The 15074-nt window shown below is 40.1% G+C and overlaps 1 protein-coding gene across 5 annotated transcripts in view; it reads right to left on the bottom strand.

Moving 5' to 3' along the window:
- Positions 1 to 15074, bottom strand: part of ERICH5 (glutamate rich 5) — a 29313-nt gene that overhangs the window by 8472 nt on the left and 5767 nt on the right. For 3 of the 5 annotated variants that reach the window (XM_036337831.1, XM_036337833.1, XM_036337834.1), the window contains exons 2-3: positions 6477 to 7361; positions 4809 to 4919 (exon numbers count right to left, since the gene is read on the bottom strand). In XM_036337831.1, the coding sequence (XP_036193724.1) occupies positions 4813 to 4919; positions 6477 to 7361 (992 nt within the window). In that variant the 3' untranslated portion in view covers positions 4809 to 4812. Of the gene's footprint in view, positions 1 to 4808; positions 4920 to 6476; positions 7362 to 11866; positions 11994 to 15074 lie in introns of all 5 variants that reach the window. The other 2 variants (XM_036337836.1, XM_036337832.1) reach the window with 2 other exon arrangements.

The following is a 15074-nucleotide window of genomic DNA, read 5'->3' as shown; positions in this document are numbered from 1 at the left end:
CAGAGAAGAAATCTATATATATAAAAGCCTAAGCAACCTTTATGACTGGATGACCGGCCAGTAGCTATGATGTGCACTGACCACCAGGGGGCAGATGCTCAATGCAGGAGCTGCCCCCCGGTGGTCAGTGTGCTCCCACAGCCAACCTCCCGCGGTCCCTCCCCCAAGCCAGCCGGCCCCAATCGCCCTGATCAGGACTGGGAGAGACGGCCTCGATTGCCAGCCAGGCCGAGGGACCCCATCCGTGCACAAATTCGTGCACCAGGCCTCTAGTGAATGATAAAAGAAAAAGAAAATAAGATCAACCAAACCAAAATTGATCAACCTCTGAGCAAGACTGAATTAAAAAAGGAAGAATCCTAAATAAGCAATCTTAGATGAAAAGGGGCACTTGAATATAGCCAGAAGAGATGAAAAAGATGCCTACAGATATGAAAATTTAGATGAAGTGCACAAATTCTACAATGTAAATGACTGAAGAAAAACTGACTGAAGAAAAAACTAGAAAATCTGAATGTTCCTTTTACCATGAAAGAAATGGAATCAGTAGTTTAAATATTTTTTTCTATTATAAAATAGAGAGTTTACCTATAAAATTGGGCTTGGTGTTTTCTTTGATTAAAAAACAGTAAAATAATATAGCCAGGAAATTAGATACTCTGTCTAGGCTGGGCCTAAGGGGCATACTTAGGTCACGGATAGGTCATGACTTCAAATTCAAACCCTAGAGTTAAAGAGGTGGAAATAAAGTGCTGGTACCCAAGCTGTTGGCTTGTTAGTGGCTGGGTTGGGAGTTTGAGTCTTCTTTCCACTCTAAAGGAGAATCACTAGATTTTGCTACATGTGAAAAGGAACACTTATGTTAGCCTATCAAACATTCAGAGAGCAATCTCTTTGAAGTGTGTTATCATTAAGTAAATGATAAAAAAATATATATAGGTAAACTCTATCAAACATTCAGGGCTAGATATTTGCAATGATAAACACTTTTTAAAAAAGTTGTTTTATTATTATTTTTTAATCCTCACTCAAGGACATGCTGAGAGAGAGGGAGAGAGGGAAGGAGACAGAGAAAGAGAAAAACATCAATGTGAGAGGGAAACATCGATCAGTTTCCTCACATACTCACCCCAACTGGGGATTGAACCCGAAACCCAGGTTTGTGCCCTGACCAGTGATGTACTGGGGCTGACACTCCCTCCCAACCCAAAGCCACACAGTGCAGCTACCATAGAAGCCTCTTTTCTTGTCACTGAATAATATTTTTTAAGTGTTTGGAATCAACTGAATAATTTTTTTTAAGTGTTTGGAATCAGGGTTGCGTAAGTCAATTCAATATAATACGCATAATTATTTTCATAAATGTAGATAATAGTATGAATGGTATGTTGCTACAGTTACTTTTGTTTTATTAAGAAAAATTTGACAACTATCTATATTCTACAAGGAAAAAAAATGAGGCAGATGTCAAACCAAAATTAGTATCCGTAAGTGGCCTCTCAGAACTCTTACCCTAGAAACTGTTGAGGCTTGCAGATCTCTGTGCTCAACAGTTGATAGTGTAGCATGTTTATTCATGTCAGTAGCACATTATTAAGCTGAAAGGGCAATTTAGATTAATAGAATATGGACTGGCCCTTCTTCTACTTTCAAAAGTTATTAAAGCCTGGATTTGATGTTTGGAGACTTCTTTTATTAGGCACAGAAATCATGATATTATTGTTAGCTTGCAATATCCCAAATATTGTCCAGTAAGTTAGCCGAGTGGTATTTCTGAAATAAAGCCAAAGGCCTCCAATTTTACTCCGTGTGAATTAATTCCACCACGTAGTTCCCTAACTTTAGTTGGTAGTAACAAGAACTGAAAAGAGAAATGACACACCTGTCAGCTGCTCTCTGAAATTACACTGATTCTGTTTCTGCGATTAAAACCTTGAAATGATAACCAGATGCTCATTAACTTGATAAGCTCTGGGGAGGAGAGGAGCTGATGAAGTGTTAGATTCAATGACATCCTGTAAGTAAATGCTTTCAGCTATTCAGACACAGCCATGCCTTGCAGTTTGGTGGGAGGAAACAGAGAAGAGGATCACTCTCCTTTTACCGTACAGATGTGTGTGGGCCACATGAATGGCTTTATGGTGGCTTTTGTGGAACAATTCAGAACTAACTGGGTCACCACATTACCTTTATAAAACTGAGATGCTTATAATATTAGATGCTCTAACAAGCTATTGCAGTTTCCAAATGAGCACAGGTGTAAATCCTACTAGGATTATTGGACCATGACCATCCAACACTCTTTACCTAGTTAAATGTGGAAAAAGACATTTTCCTTTAAAAGCCATTCATAATCCAAAAGCAAGTGTGCAATGAAGTGTTTGTTAAAAAGCGATGTGGGTGTTTTGACTGTTCAAAGGCCATTAGCTTCTCTAGGAGCTCTGACTCCGAAGTCTAAATGAGAAAAGCAATAAGGTCACAGGTGGACCACATGCTCCGATCCTGTGGGTCCCCCAGGAGGCGAGATACAGAGCACTTCCTGCCGACAGTGTTGCAGTCTGGGCGGGAGAGCTCCCCGGTTTGCAATTGCACCCTCTGCTGGTGAATGCAAAGGTTCTCTCCCTACTGGGGCTGCTCGCTGGCAAATCATTTGCTCACCATTTCCCTCCAGTCAGGAATAGAAAATACTAAAATTATCTTAGTATAACACAAACTGGGCTACAAAGTGGCTATACAGCACCCGGGATTAGAAAATCCAGCCCTGATGATAGTTGTTCTATTCATTCATTACGAAGAGCTCAAGCCTTCTGTCCAGCTTGTACATTTTTAATCTGGAGGCAAAATTGATCATCTCTTGTCAGAGTCTGGGGACTTAGGACCAGAATGCACTTTGCTATGCTAAGTCTATCTGTCTTTGGCAAAAGAAAAACAATCTAACATAGGAAAGGATAGATCAGTGGTTTTACAAGCGCTTCTCACAACGCAAGGGCTATGTAAATTGTCATTTGTGTTTTACGATGTGGATATGTAAATATACACTTTTGTTTTAGCATATACATATAGCCTGGCATAGACATGACCTTTTGGAAGTATACACAAGAAACTTTATTACCTCTTTGTAGAAGCACTAAGTAAGGGATGTGGGAGGGAGAAGTTCACTGCCCATTTTATACCTTTCTGTATTGAGTTTTACTATAGACATTCATTACCTTAATTTTGTTTTTAAAAATTAACAGATTACTTATATGGAATACTTCAACTTTGAACTAGTCAAATATTATAGAACATTTTCATTTTCTTTATAAGTTTTGAATTAAAAACTTAATATTATCTAAAAGAATAAGAATAGTTTCTAAAAAGGTGTTAGTAACTACATTAAAGACCAAAGACAAAAGTACAAAAAGTACCATAAATTTATACAAAGTTCCAAATTTTTCTGAGAATGATTTTAGTTATTAATGGAAAATAATGGGATTAATAAAAACATTTGAAAACTTGTACATTACAACTATATAATAATGTTTTTGAGAAAGAGTTCTTTCAGGCATGAGTTCTGAACAGATCTCTAACTGTTACATATTGAAAAAAATCCACATTTACTTAATAGGCATAAAAATCCCTTTATGCCTGTTAAGTAAATGAATCCTACTATTTCAGTACTTGATAAAAGTATAATTCCACTTTTTAAGGTGATCATTCATATTTTACACTAAGCTTTGATATTTTCTACTTAGTAGATATCTATATAAAAATACCTTTTGGTCATGAAAAACATCTTTGCATTACAAAATGTAGCTTGAAATATGTTTATATCAGTTCCAATTTATATAACTTTCTGACCTAAAAATATTGCTCTTTTTGGAACTACACCAAATATATAGCTTGTTACTGAGCTTGAGCCAAACTGGCTAGGGCTGAAATACTTTAAAAAGTCAATTAATTGCCCTAACCGGTTTGGCTCAGTGGATAGAGCGTCGACCTGCAGATTGAAGGGTCCCAGGTTTGATTCCGGTCAAGGGCATGTACCTTGGTTGCGGGCACATCCCCAGTAGGGGGTATGCAGGAGGCAGCTGAATCGATGTTTCTCTCTCATCGATGTTTCTAACTCTCTATCCCTCTCCCTTCCTCTCTGTAAAAAAATCAATAAAATATATTTTAAAAATTCAATTAATTTAGAACACCTTTCATGTCAGTCAAAAGGGTAAGATCAAATGAAATACCTCACATGAGTGTAAAATCTATACTTAATTCAAAAAGGCACATGGAAGATGTGTAGCCTTTCACTGTGAAAACACCTCATCTCGCAGCAGCACCAGAGTTTGAATTCCTTTGACAAGGATTTTGTTAACATTTTTAACATAACATGATGAATAAAGCTCTACAGTAGTAGATAGACTCTAGAAGAGAAGGTAATTAGATGACATACTTTCTAAGGTTTTTACCAGCCTTTCTGTTGTAGGAAAGACATCCTAGGTATAGTTTGCATCATTTTGTTGTTCATTCTTATTCCATAGTAATTATAACTGTGTGACTTTATTATCCTGAGCTCCCTAATATTTGCTAACTCCCTCCTCCAGCCACCAGTAGCTAAAGGTTTATATTTTCATTTTGGGGTCTCATTTTCTAAATTGAATTGACCCATTGCCACAATGAAGAAAACACCCTCAAACTCTTTACTGATCATAAACCCTAGTTGTTACTGGCTCTGGCTATTGTCATTAAGGTGAGATCTGTAACCACAAGCTTCCCTACATCTTTCTGTCCTCTGTGATGACACTCTGTGTCCATTCACCCTTCCATCACCATACCTATCTAGGTGGCTGCTGGAAGATCCACAGCTCCTCCTGTTTCTTCTCCTTTTGTTTCCGCTCTTTCACTAACTTTCTCCATCTCTGTTCCAACCTCTTCGCCTGTCTCGCCTGGAAAAGTAACCACAGGAGATATTAAGAGATGCTTATTTAGCATTAACAATAAAGTACCCACAGCTGGTTGCCAATGGGGACAGATTTTTGTTGTTGTTAATCCTCACCCAAGAATATTTTTTCCCGTTCATTTTTTAGAGAGAATGGAAGAGAGGGAGGGAAAGAGAGAAACATCGATGTGAGCAAGACACATCGATTGGTTGCCTCCTGCACATGCCCCAATAGAGAATATAACCCTGAACCCTTCAGTTCCCAGGCCGACACTCAACCATTGCTACACTGGCCAGGGCTGGGGACAGCTCCTACTCTTTAGGTCTAAACAATACATTTTTTTGGTGGTTTCAAGACAGGTGATCACCCTGGTTCTCTCAGATGCTCTGAATGCCAATAACAACACTTCTGAATCTGGACACTGCACATACCAATCTATTTCCCTAAGAAGTCGGTTTGGACAGCACTGGCCCCATGCTCATGGTGGAGCCAAGAGCAGCTGCCTCTTCGATAGGGACCATGTTCCTATTGACCAAAGTCCCTGTGAGCTCTGCCGGACCTTCCATGTGCCCCTCCCTTCACTCCCTCTCATTATCCTAGGCCCTAAAGACTTGACTTTGCCAGCCCTGGTCTAACAAATATCTGCTATTTCTTGTTTCTCCCTTGTTACTCCCAGAGTACTTGTACATATCTTCATCAAAGTGCTTATCTCAATAGGTTGTGGCAATTTGTTTAAATTCTGCCTTCTTCCCACTAGACTGTGACCCCCTTGAGAACAGGAGCAATCTCTTACTCCTCCTGAACCCAAGCGCCTCCCATATGATTAAGCACAACAACCACTGCGCTAATAAATGAAAGAATTAAGCAACAGAGGGATAAATGCTTCACTTAATTATAGGGTGAAGCTAAAATTAGCCAAAATGTAAATCATGCCCCAGAAGAAATGTTATTTTTTACAATAACTCCAATAAAGTACAGTATAGGCACCATTTATTTTTCTCTGGTAAGATACACTTAAAAAACACCATATGCCAAAACAATCCATTTCCTCTAGTATTCTCTTAAAGGTAAAAAGCGTATAGGAGGACAAGGGCAGAGTAATTTTCTAAGGATAAAACTGGCAAAGATAAAAATTACACTGTAAGATCCATTATTTGTGTGTTCTTTCCTTAGGACATCAATTCCTCCACTAACCATCTATTCATCTTTCCTTTGGAACCTCACCCCTCACATGGGACCTGATGAAGAGTAAACATGGGAAAGTCCAGAAATTTTAACATGTTGGCTTCAATATTCGGTTCTCTCCAATGATGAAACTAGGTTAGAAATCTGGACACACAATGTGCTTTAGAAAAGTTTGCTGGAAAGCCAAACGCCTGTTTTCCAGATATGGAAACCTTCTTGACTTGGGTCAAACGAACTTCAACCACCTGTAATAGATACTTCAGTGTATGTAGAAGCCACATCCTCCCCCCCATCCTTGCCCCCCCCCTCCCCCGCCCGCCAAGATGACCTCTTATGAAGCCCATCTAAACATCCTGAATCTCTCACAGCATCTCTTACCTTCAATGTTTTGGTCCTCCTTTTTGGTGTGAATTTTCCTGACCATTTCCATGTTTGTCCCTGTTTCCAGAGTTCCCGCTGGACGCTCCACGCTTCCGACTATTCCTTCAGGTTGAATCTGCTCCATGTTTACCAGACCTTCAGGAGTTTTAGGAATCAAATCGTTCTTTACAGCTGCTTCCACAAGCTGACTTCCTTCCGATATTTCCAGAAATCCTTTCCCTTTGGACATTGTTTCTAGAAGTTGGGATTGCTCATCCCTCCCCAGTGTTTCTTGAAGTTGATGTTCCTCAGCTGTTTCAACAGGCTGACGTCCTTCCAATATTTCTGGAGCTTCCGTCTCCGTGGGAACGGTGTCTAGGAGTTGGGGCTTTTCTGGAGGTTGTGACTCTCTACCTGCTTCCAGAGGTGGGATTTTTCCAGCTCTTCTTAGAGGTTTCATCTCTCTGGCAGTCTGTGGAGTCTCGGTGTCTCCTACGGCTCCAGGGGAGTCCCTCTCGCCGGCTGTCCTCAAAGGCTGATGCCTGGCTTCTGTTCCTAAAGGTTCCGTCTCGGCATTTCCTTCTAAAGGCTGGGCCTCTGTCACTGCTTCCACATCTTTCTGTCCTCCTGCTCCTGGAGTTTCATCTTTGCCATCTTGCTGAAGTGGCCCAGACTCCTGGGGTCCCTCTAAAGGCTGAATCTTCTCCGGGGATCCCAGCGGGTCTGCAGCATCCTTTGCCAGGGGCTGATCATGAAGGGATTTAACACCATTAGCTGTAGACGCTGCTGAAATCTTGAGCTTCTCTAATGGAGGAAGGTTTTCCTTTTGTGCCTTGTCATAAGTAGTAGATTCTCCTCCCAATGTACGGGGTTTGGGTTGGACAAAGCAGGACTCGCTTTCTTCTGTGGTTGAGAAATACATAGCTGAAGTTACTTTTTGATCGTTCATTTGAAAAATAAAAAGAAAATACACATTCTTGTTCAGTTTCTATCTTGAGAAAGTATATTGCTATCAAGAAGTAGATTTGACAGTTCAAGACAGTCTTGGGTGCAATTGAGTACAGAAAGGCCATTACCATGACCCTAACACTCCCTAATTCAAGTCTCTCTGCTGTCTTCAGCTCACACACCTCATCCTGAGCATGAAGGTCCTTCAAAAGCACAGTGTGTTTTTCCTGTTTGCTCCTTATGCACTTTCTCATGGTTCCTGTCCCATATTCTAATTTAGTACATTTTGTTTTCTCATGTTCTTGTCCCTGTTCCACCTTTCTTCCTCCTTAGATGTAGCTGAAGATTTTACCATGTGTGGTCCTTGGGCTGCTTGAAATGTCTTACTTTCCTTCTAAAGTAGAAGGACCCTGAGTGAAAGGAGGAGGCCTCCTGACAGAGAAGCCCCATTAGGTCAAGACTAAAATGCCTGGGAAGGAAAGTGGCGTGTTCAGTTCATTTCATTTTGGGGGCGCACTGGGAAGACAAATTAGGAGAGATCTGAGAAGCATGCATTTTAATGATGGCTCTTCCTCTAACTGTATGACCTGGGGAACTTAGCTCCCAATGATCTCGTCTGTAAAATGGCAGTGAACCTGTCTCTCCCACCTGTCTCAGAGTTCCATGAGCCATCACCTCACATTAAACAATGAATGAAAAGTCATTGTGACAATACATGCCTATACTCTTTGACCCAGTGATCCTGGAAATTTATCCTAAAAGCATAAATGTCAGGGAAATGCTTTGGGGGAAAGTATATCATCCCAGTATTCTTTATAATAGCAAAAGCTGGAGAACAACTTAAAATCTAAAAATTGTGGGAAAAGATAAATATTCTACTGGATGAAATGTGACTGTACCATAAAAAAAAGATGATTATGAGGAGCATATGCTAAAAATAAGAAAATAATTGATATACAAGTTAAAAAACCAGCACTCACCATTGGGCTAATCAAATTAAATAATGCATATAAAGTGTTTATTAGAACAAGTTACCCTAATCAGAAATGACAAGTTTCTACCCAGCAAGGAGGAAACCTTGAGCAGTATGTCCTACCCCCGGGGTAACAGATCAGACATCCCAAAGACCTCACCGGCCTGTCTGCAGGGTTTTCTAGAGAATCAGTGAGAAAGGGAGATCTTGGTATTTTTTCCTTGTTGCCACCATCTCTAGGTTCTCGTAGGTTTTGACCTTCGGGAACCAGGGATGCAGCATGAGTCAGCTCAAGGGCAGAGCCTAGTCATCTTCCCGCTCCTATTTTTACTTTGCTTTCTCCTCAGTCCCATTCATTTCTTTATCCGCCCATCCAACAAGCATTTGTGGAGTTAACTGTGACGCTATTCTACATATGTCTGCCCCTTCCCCTCATCGGTGTACGTAGAAATGCTGTCCTCGTGTGCCATGGTGCACACGCTAATCCCCAAAGGCGCATTCTGTTGGTCAACAGATGTTAACAAGGCACTCATTTTGAAGAGAGGTGAACCTAAGCAATATCCCACGTAGGGAAGTATAAAACCATCAATAAAAACAATTTTTAAAAAATCCTATAGAGGGCAAATAAAAATCGGACAAGCCACTTTTCTTTTATAGTAGAAATACTTGGACTTGCTTATTTAAAATCAGTTTTGACCATCACAAGGTAAACGCAATAAAGTTTGAAGGTAAACCTAATTTTTAAATTTAACTACAGAGAAACAAGAACATATGGTTGGAAAGACACCTCAGAACGCTTGATAAGCACACGTAATTCCCGTGGAATTTTAACTGTTAAAAACAATGTGGGCCGAAACCGGTTTGGCTCAGTGGATAGAGGGTCGGCCTGCGGACTGAAGGGTCCCAGGTTCGATTCCGGTCAGGGGCATGCACCTGGGTTGTGGGCACATCCCCAGTGGGAGATGTGCAGGAGGCAGCTGAATCGATGTTTCTCTCTCATCGATGTTTCTAGCTCTCTATCTCTCTCCCTTCCTCTCTGTAAAAAATCAGTGGAATATATTTAAAAAAAAAACAACAAAAACAAAAAACAATGTGGGTGTTTGTTTGTTTGTTTCAGTCTTCATCCTTAAAGGGCAAAGCTCTGACCCCCTGGGCAGTTCCCAAGGAGGGGTTCAAGGAATGAACAATAGTAACAGCCCTGACAGTAGAGAAGCTTTGAGGTCATTAGGGTATTTTCCAGACATTAACACCCACTTGCCGAGCTTTAGTCTGGTATTTGGATTTTAAAAAAACCAATCATTACCCAGTACTACCTACACTTGTACACACCAGGATTTGAAGCCTAGCCAAGTTCGATGCTTTTATCAGTTTTGGTGAGCCTTTCAGTAACCCCCCCACAAGTATTAGGTTTTTATTTTAAACTTGATGTTGTAAAACATTAACATAAGTGAAACTGTACACAGGAGCTGGGACAGGTGGCAACCTTACAGGAGCATGATTTAGCAGAACACAATAAAACTTTGTTTTGCTGTGTTGACCTTTTCCTGTCTGACTAGAAGACCCTCTTAATAACCCAACACTCTCTTCCCAAGCCCATTTTGGCTAAAATGACTTTCCAGTTTCTGTATTCTATGGGTCCCGATTCCCATTCTCTCTCTGCTTTTCTAAGTAGTACTCCCACCCCGCTAAATTCCCATCTCTGTTTACTCATTCATTCACCCATCCACACACTCTACAGAAACGCACTGCATTCCTCCTAGGTGTAAGGTGACATGACGAGCTCTGGCAGAACCGAACCTAGACCCCAGATGGGACTGGAGTCTGTAAGAAGAGCAGGGGTTCAGAGCCTCACATACTAAGCCCCAACCCCATCACTTACTAGCTGTGAGACCTTGGGCAAGTTATGCATCCTCACTGAGCTGCGGTTTTCAGCTGTTCGGTTATCTAATGTTTGCTTTATTTATACGGCTCTTGTAGGAACTAAATGAGATCACGGCTAAAAATCTTGGAAACAAGTGGGTACTCCTATCTTATCTCCTGATTCCTGCTCTGTTCCCATGTTTTGATGCAGCTGCACTAAAGCCTTCAATTTTAGGAAAAGATTTATTGTACTGTTGATGAGAGTGTAAACTAGTCTAACCCTGAGAAGTCACTGAGGCAGTTATCTATCGAATTATAAATGCACGTGCCCTCTCCCACTTCTGGGAAACTGTCTACAGTCACGCTTGCACACATTCAAAATGACGTCTGTGTAAAGGAATTCAATAGCAGCCATTTGCAACAGGAAAAGACTGAAAACAAATAGGGGACTGGTTAAGGAAATCACACACTGCATTCTTTAAACAAGCATTAAAAAGGAGAAAGTTCTCTATATACCAATATAGAAAGATCTCCTTATTGGTAGGTGAAAAAAACAAGGTCAAGACTATTGGTTATAATACACTATATTTCATGAAAAAAGATGGGAGAGAGAAATGGTATTTTACTCTATAAAGAAACTTTGGAAGAATACACAGAAAATTTTTTTACTCTTAGGTGAGATCAGAACTAAGCAGATGGTGGGTAGGAGGTATGATTTGCATTGTATTCATTTTTCAAATGTTTTCTTTTTTTTGAGCCATATATGTAGTTCTTAGATTCCGTTTTAATTCACTGTACATAATAACCAGGCCTACCGCAAAGACTTACCAAACATTCTCTGCGTGCCAGGCTCTCAAGGGAACACAAAGACATACAAGACTCAGTCCAGCCTAGCCAGTGTGGCTCAATGGTTGAGTACTGACCTATGAACCAGGAGGTCACGGTTTGATTCCCAGTCAGGGCACATGCCTGGGTTTCGCGCTCGATCCCCAGTGTGGGGCACCCCGGAGGCAGCTGATCAATGATTCTCCCTAATCACTGATGTTTCTATCTCTTTCTCCCTCTCCCTTCCTCTCTGAAATCAATAAAAAAATATATTTAAAAAAAATATATTTTTTAAAAAATTCAGAGAGTTCTAGCAGTCTACGGCCATACCACCCTGAACGCGCCCGATCTCGTCAGAGAGTTCTAGCATTTAAAAGACAGAAATCCCATTTGTATAATATCTATATGCAAGAAAAGCCTATAAAAATTCATGCTAGTGTTACTGATGTTTGTTCTTTAATTAAAAAAAAAATGTCTACTTAGGACTGAAATTCACTGTGTAAAAACACTGGTTGAAGACTGAAGGGATCTCCACTATACAAATAACAATGGACATAACTGTGTGAAATCCAAGCCTCATCTGACTGTCTTGGCAGCAGGTGCTCCTCACAGTCGGGGTTGAGGCTAGAACAAACAAATGACTGCCTGTGAGTGGAAATGTACACATTAACCTAGCAATGAATTTGTCAATAATTACCACCTATTTACTTTGTCTACTTTTATGCTTAAGCTGTAAAACCTCAGGAAGAAGCCTCCCAAGTGGACGGCATTCATTTTAGAAAAGAGTTTGGGAAAGAGTTACCCATGAAACCAGGGGCTGGAAGCACTGGGAGGAGGGACGAGGGTTCCCAGGCCAAAGCTTCCGGTCCATTAACGTCTGTGAAGTCAGCAAAACCTTTGTGTTCAGAGTCCAACGGCTACTCATGGCACTGGAAAGGATAGAAATCACCCTAATATTTACAACTTGCTTCCACAAACAAGAAATTCCAACTCTAATTGTCCTTTGGGGAGGGGGGAGCATTCAGTAAAAATCTGTGACTATCAGGTACCAGGCACTGTTCTATACTTTGAGTAGCACTAATTAATGACTTACAATCATAGGCCACTCTCTACTTCTTTCCCTCGCCAGTGGTCTTGGAGGTGATGGGAGCTCGGTGGAATTGAGGATTGATGGGTCAGACTAATGTCGTCATGTGAATGGGTTTTCCTATTCAGCATAGCAGCTCCCTGACCAAGAGCTGCTATTAGATTTAAATTGGAGCCCAGAAAATAAGTACCTTCATATTTTAGTTTTACAAGATGTAAGAGCTATAAGATCTTAAGAGGTAATCTAGTTCAACCCATTATTTATGATTCTTTTGCTGATAATACTGCATCATGTATAACAAACAGTTCTTAAGCCAGTAGCAGAAAGTTGTTAGGTGGAACTGTCAACGTAAATCCAGTCTTCAGGCTACTTGCTGTATTTTAGCTTTAACCCATGGGGTTCGAAGGTTGATATTGTGAATTTAAAAGAATATCTTATGATATAAAGATTATCTGTATCTCTGTGGGAAGCCATCGGAAGTTTCTTCATATCTTATATACTCTGTTTAAAATATCTCTAAGGCTAAATGTCCTCCAAATATTTCCAGTTAAACTTGGAAGCAAATATAAACTTCATATTTTACTGACTCTTATTTAGAGATAAATATCTATTATAACATTATAGTTATAGTATTTATATATGTATGAATTACATATATCATATTTGTATACTTACTATAATATACAGTATATCTAATTTAGAGATCACAATAAATACTCTATTATACTTTATATTTCTTTTATTGTTTGCATAGTGGATAACCACCCTCTAATGGCAATCAAGGGTGATGTAAGGTCAAAACAGATTTAAATCTAGTTATCACAAGCTGGTTTACGGAGGAATAGGTCAAGTTCTGGAATCAGAGTACCTGAATTCAAAGCCCAGCTCTGACTCTTAAGGAGCTCCATAACCTTGGGCAAATTATTTACTCTTTTCTATAAAATGGAGAAATCATAAGACTCAAAGTCATAGCACTGTTGTAAGGATTAAATAAAGTAATTCATTCACCAATTCTATACCAACCATTGTTAGGCACTGGGGGGCACAGGAAGTAAATGTATGTACAGGACATTTAATAAACTTGGACTGGTTTTTTGGGGGGTTTTTTAAATATATTTTATTGATTTTAGACAGGAAGGGAGAGGGAGATAGAAACATCAATGATGAGAGAGAATCATTGATTGGCTGCCTCCTGCATGCCCCCTACTGGGGATCGAGTCTGCAACCCAGTCATGTGCCCTTGGCCGGAATCGAACCTGGGACCATTCAGTCTGCAGGCCGACGCTCTATCCATTGAGCCAAACCAGCTAGGGCAAACTTGGACTGTTTTTTATCTAAAAGTGCATACACACTTGAGATTTTATATCAAGAAGTTTTGACCTGCAGAAACAGGAATGAATTATTTATCTGGCCTCCAGTATCATGGAGGTGAAATGGTGATGAACGTACAATAGTATCCAATTACATGAGAGTATTGTCTGAATGAGGCTCAGAAGCAAAACACCTGTTGATTGACTCAATCTGTGCATTGAGCATATTATGCAGCATATTCTATGCATTGAAACTGATGGTCAGGTATTTTAACATTTCTTTCAGAACAACATATGTGTAAACTTAGAACAGCAATGAAAGCATGAATAAACACAGAGAGTGTGTGTGACTCAAGTTTATGGTTATTAATATTAGTGATAATTTTTCAAAGGTCACTCACTATTTTATGAGAGGATTAAAAACTCCATTCCATCTATTAGATACTTTTGCCCCTCCCCAAGGGCGACATTCCCTACAATACATGTTTTTATCAATTTAAAAATTGATAATGATGATTTCATGCTCTGCTGTTGAAACCAGGATGCTAACTCTAGGTTACCTGGGACATGGCAGGGGATAGGAGGAGCCAAAATAATATGCTGTATCTTCCTCAAGCTTTTCCCTCGGAACAGAATGCAAAAGCAACCTGGTTTCACAAGATAAAACATGAGACATCAAGGAAATTGTTCCTTGCACTGGCCTCCTGAGAGCATATTTGGTGTACAGCGGCTTTCGTCTCTTTGGGAGAAAGGTTGGTACATCAGGAATGGGTTTCCATCTCTTCACATTGTTGTCAGTCACGAGGGGTTTGGAGTCACTTTTATATATGGCTTTAGTTTTTTGCCTATTTTTAAATTTTTTACTGCTATCTGTTACCTACTGAAGCTAGAAATAAATGATCATAGACCATGAAAACGACTCCAATAAAACATTTCTGTCTAGGAATCAGCATCTGAGCTTTGAAACAGCATTCATGGAAACCGTACTACAAAATCAGAGGAAGATATTTGTTTTAGGAATAACATAAGGTGCGAAAAGAAGACCTGTGAAAAGGAATTCATCAGAGTACAAAATTTCCCTAAAGTTAGTCTTGAAGACTGTATACTAGCTTGAAGGAATTTGCTTACTAACCTTCAGAGGTTTGTCCAAAACGTTAGCCATTCAAAACCTAAGAAGTGAGTCAGCTGTAAAACCCAGTTATTCTCTACTCCATTAATCTGCTTTTATTCTTTTCACAGCCCTTATCACTGTCAGAAACTATCTTAGTCATTTGTTTAACTTGTTTATTGTCTGCCTCTTCCACCTCCAAACTCCAAAAGCAGAGTCTCTGTGGTGATGGGGGGAGGGGAGGAGAGGAGAGTCACTTGGGTCGCCAGCATCTAGCCAAGCACCTGACTATTATACTGTATACGTGACGCTCAAAATATACTCGTTGAATTTCTTTATAAGACTCAAGTGATGGCCACTTTTCATCCCTTGCGCATTTGTCAAGGAATGGGGAAAGTGCATCTGACCTCTTCAAAAGTGCAGGGACCTATGTGAAGCAGCGACTGTCCGTCTGTACTTTCTGCACTTGCCTTCGCCAGTGCTGAAACACTGACCCTTCAAGGCG

This window comes from Myotis myotis, unplaced genomic scaffold (assembly GCF_014108235.1).
Source record: "Myotis myotis isolate mMyoMyo1 unplaced genomic scaffold, mMyoMyo1.p scaffold_m19_p_16, whole genome shotgun sequence".
NCBI classification, from domain to species: Eukaryota; Metazoa; Chordata; class Mammalia; order Chiroptera; family Vespertilionidae; genus Myotis; species Myotis myotis.
Note: the sequence above shows the minus strand (reverse complement) of the source record. Positions and strands in the feature narration are given on the sequence as shown.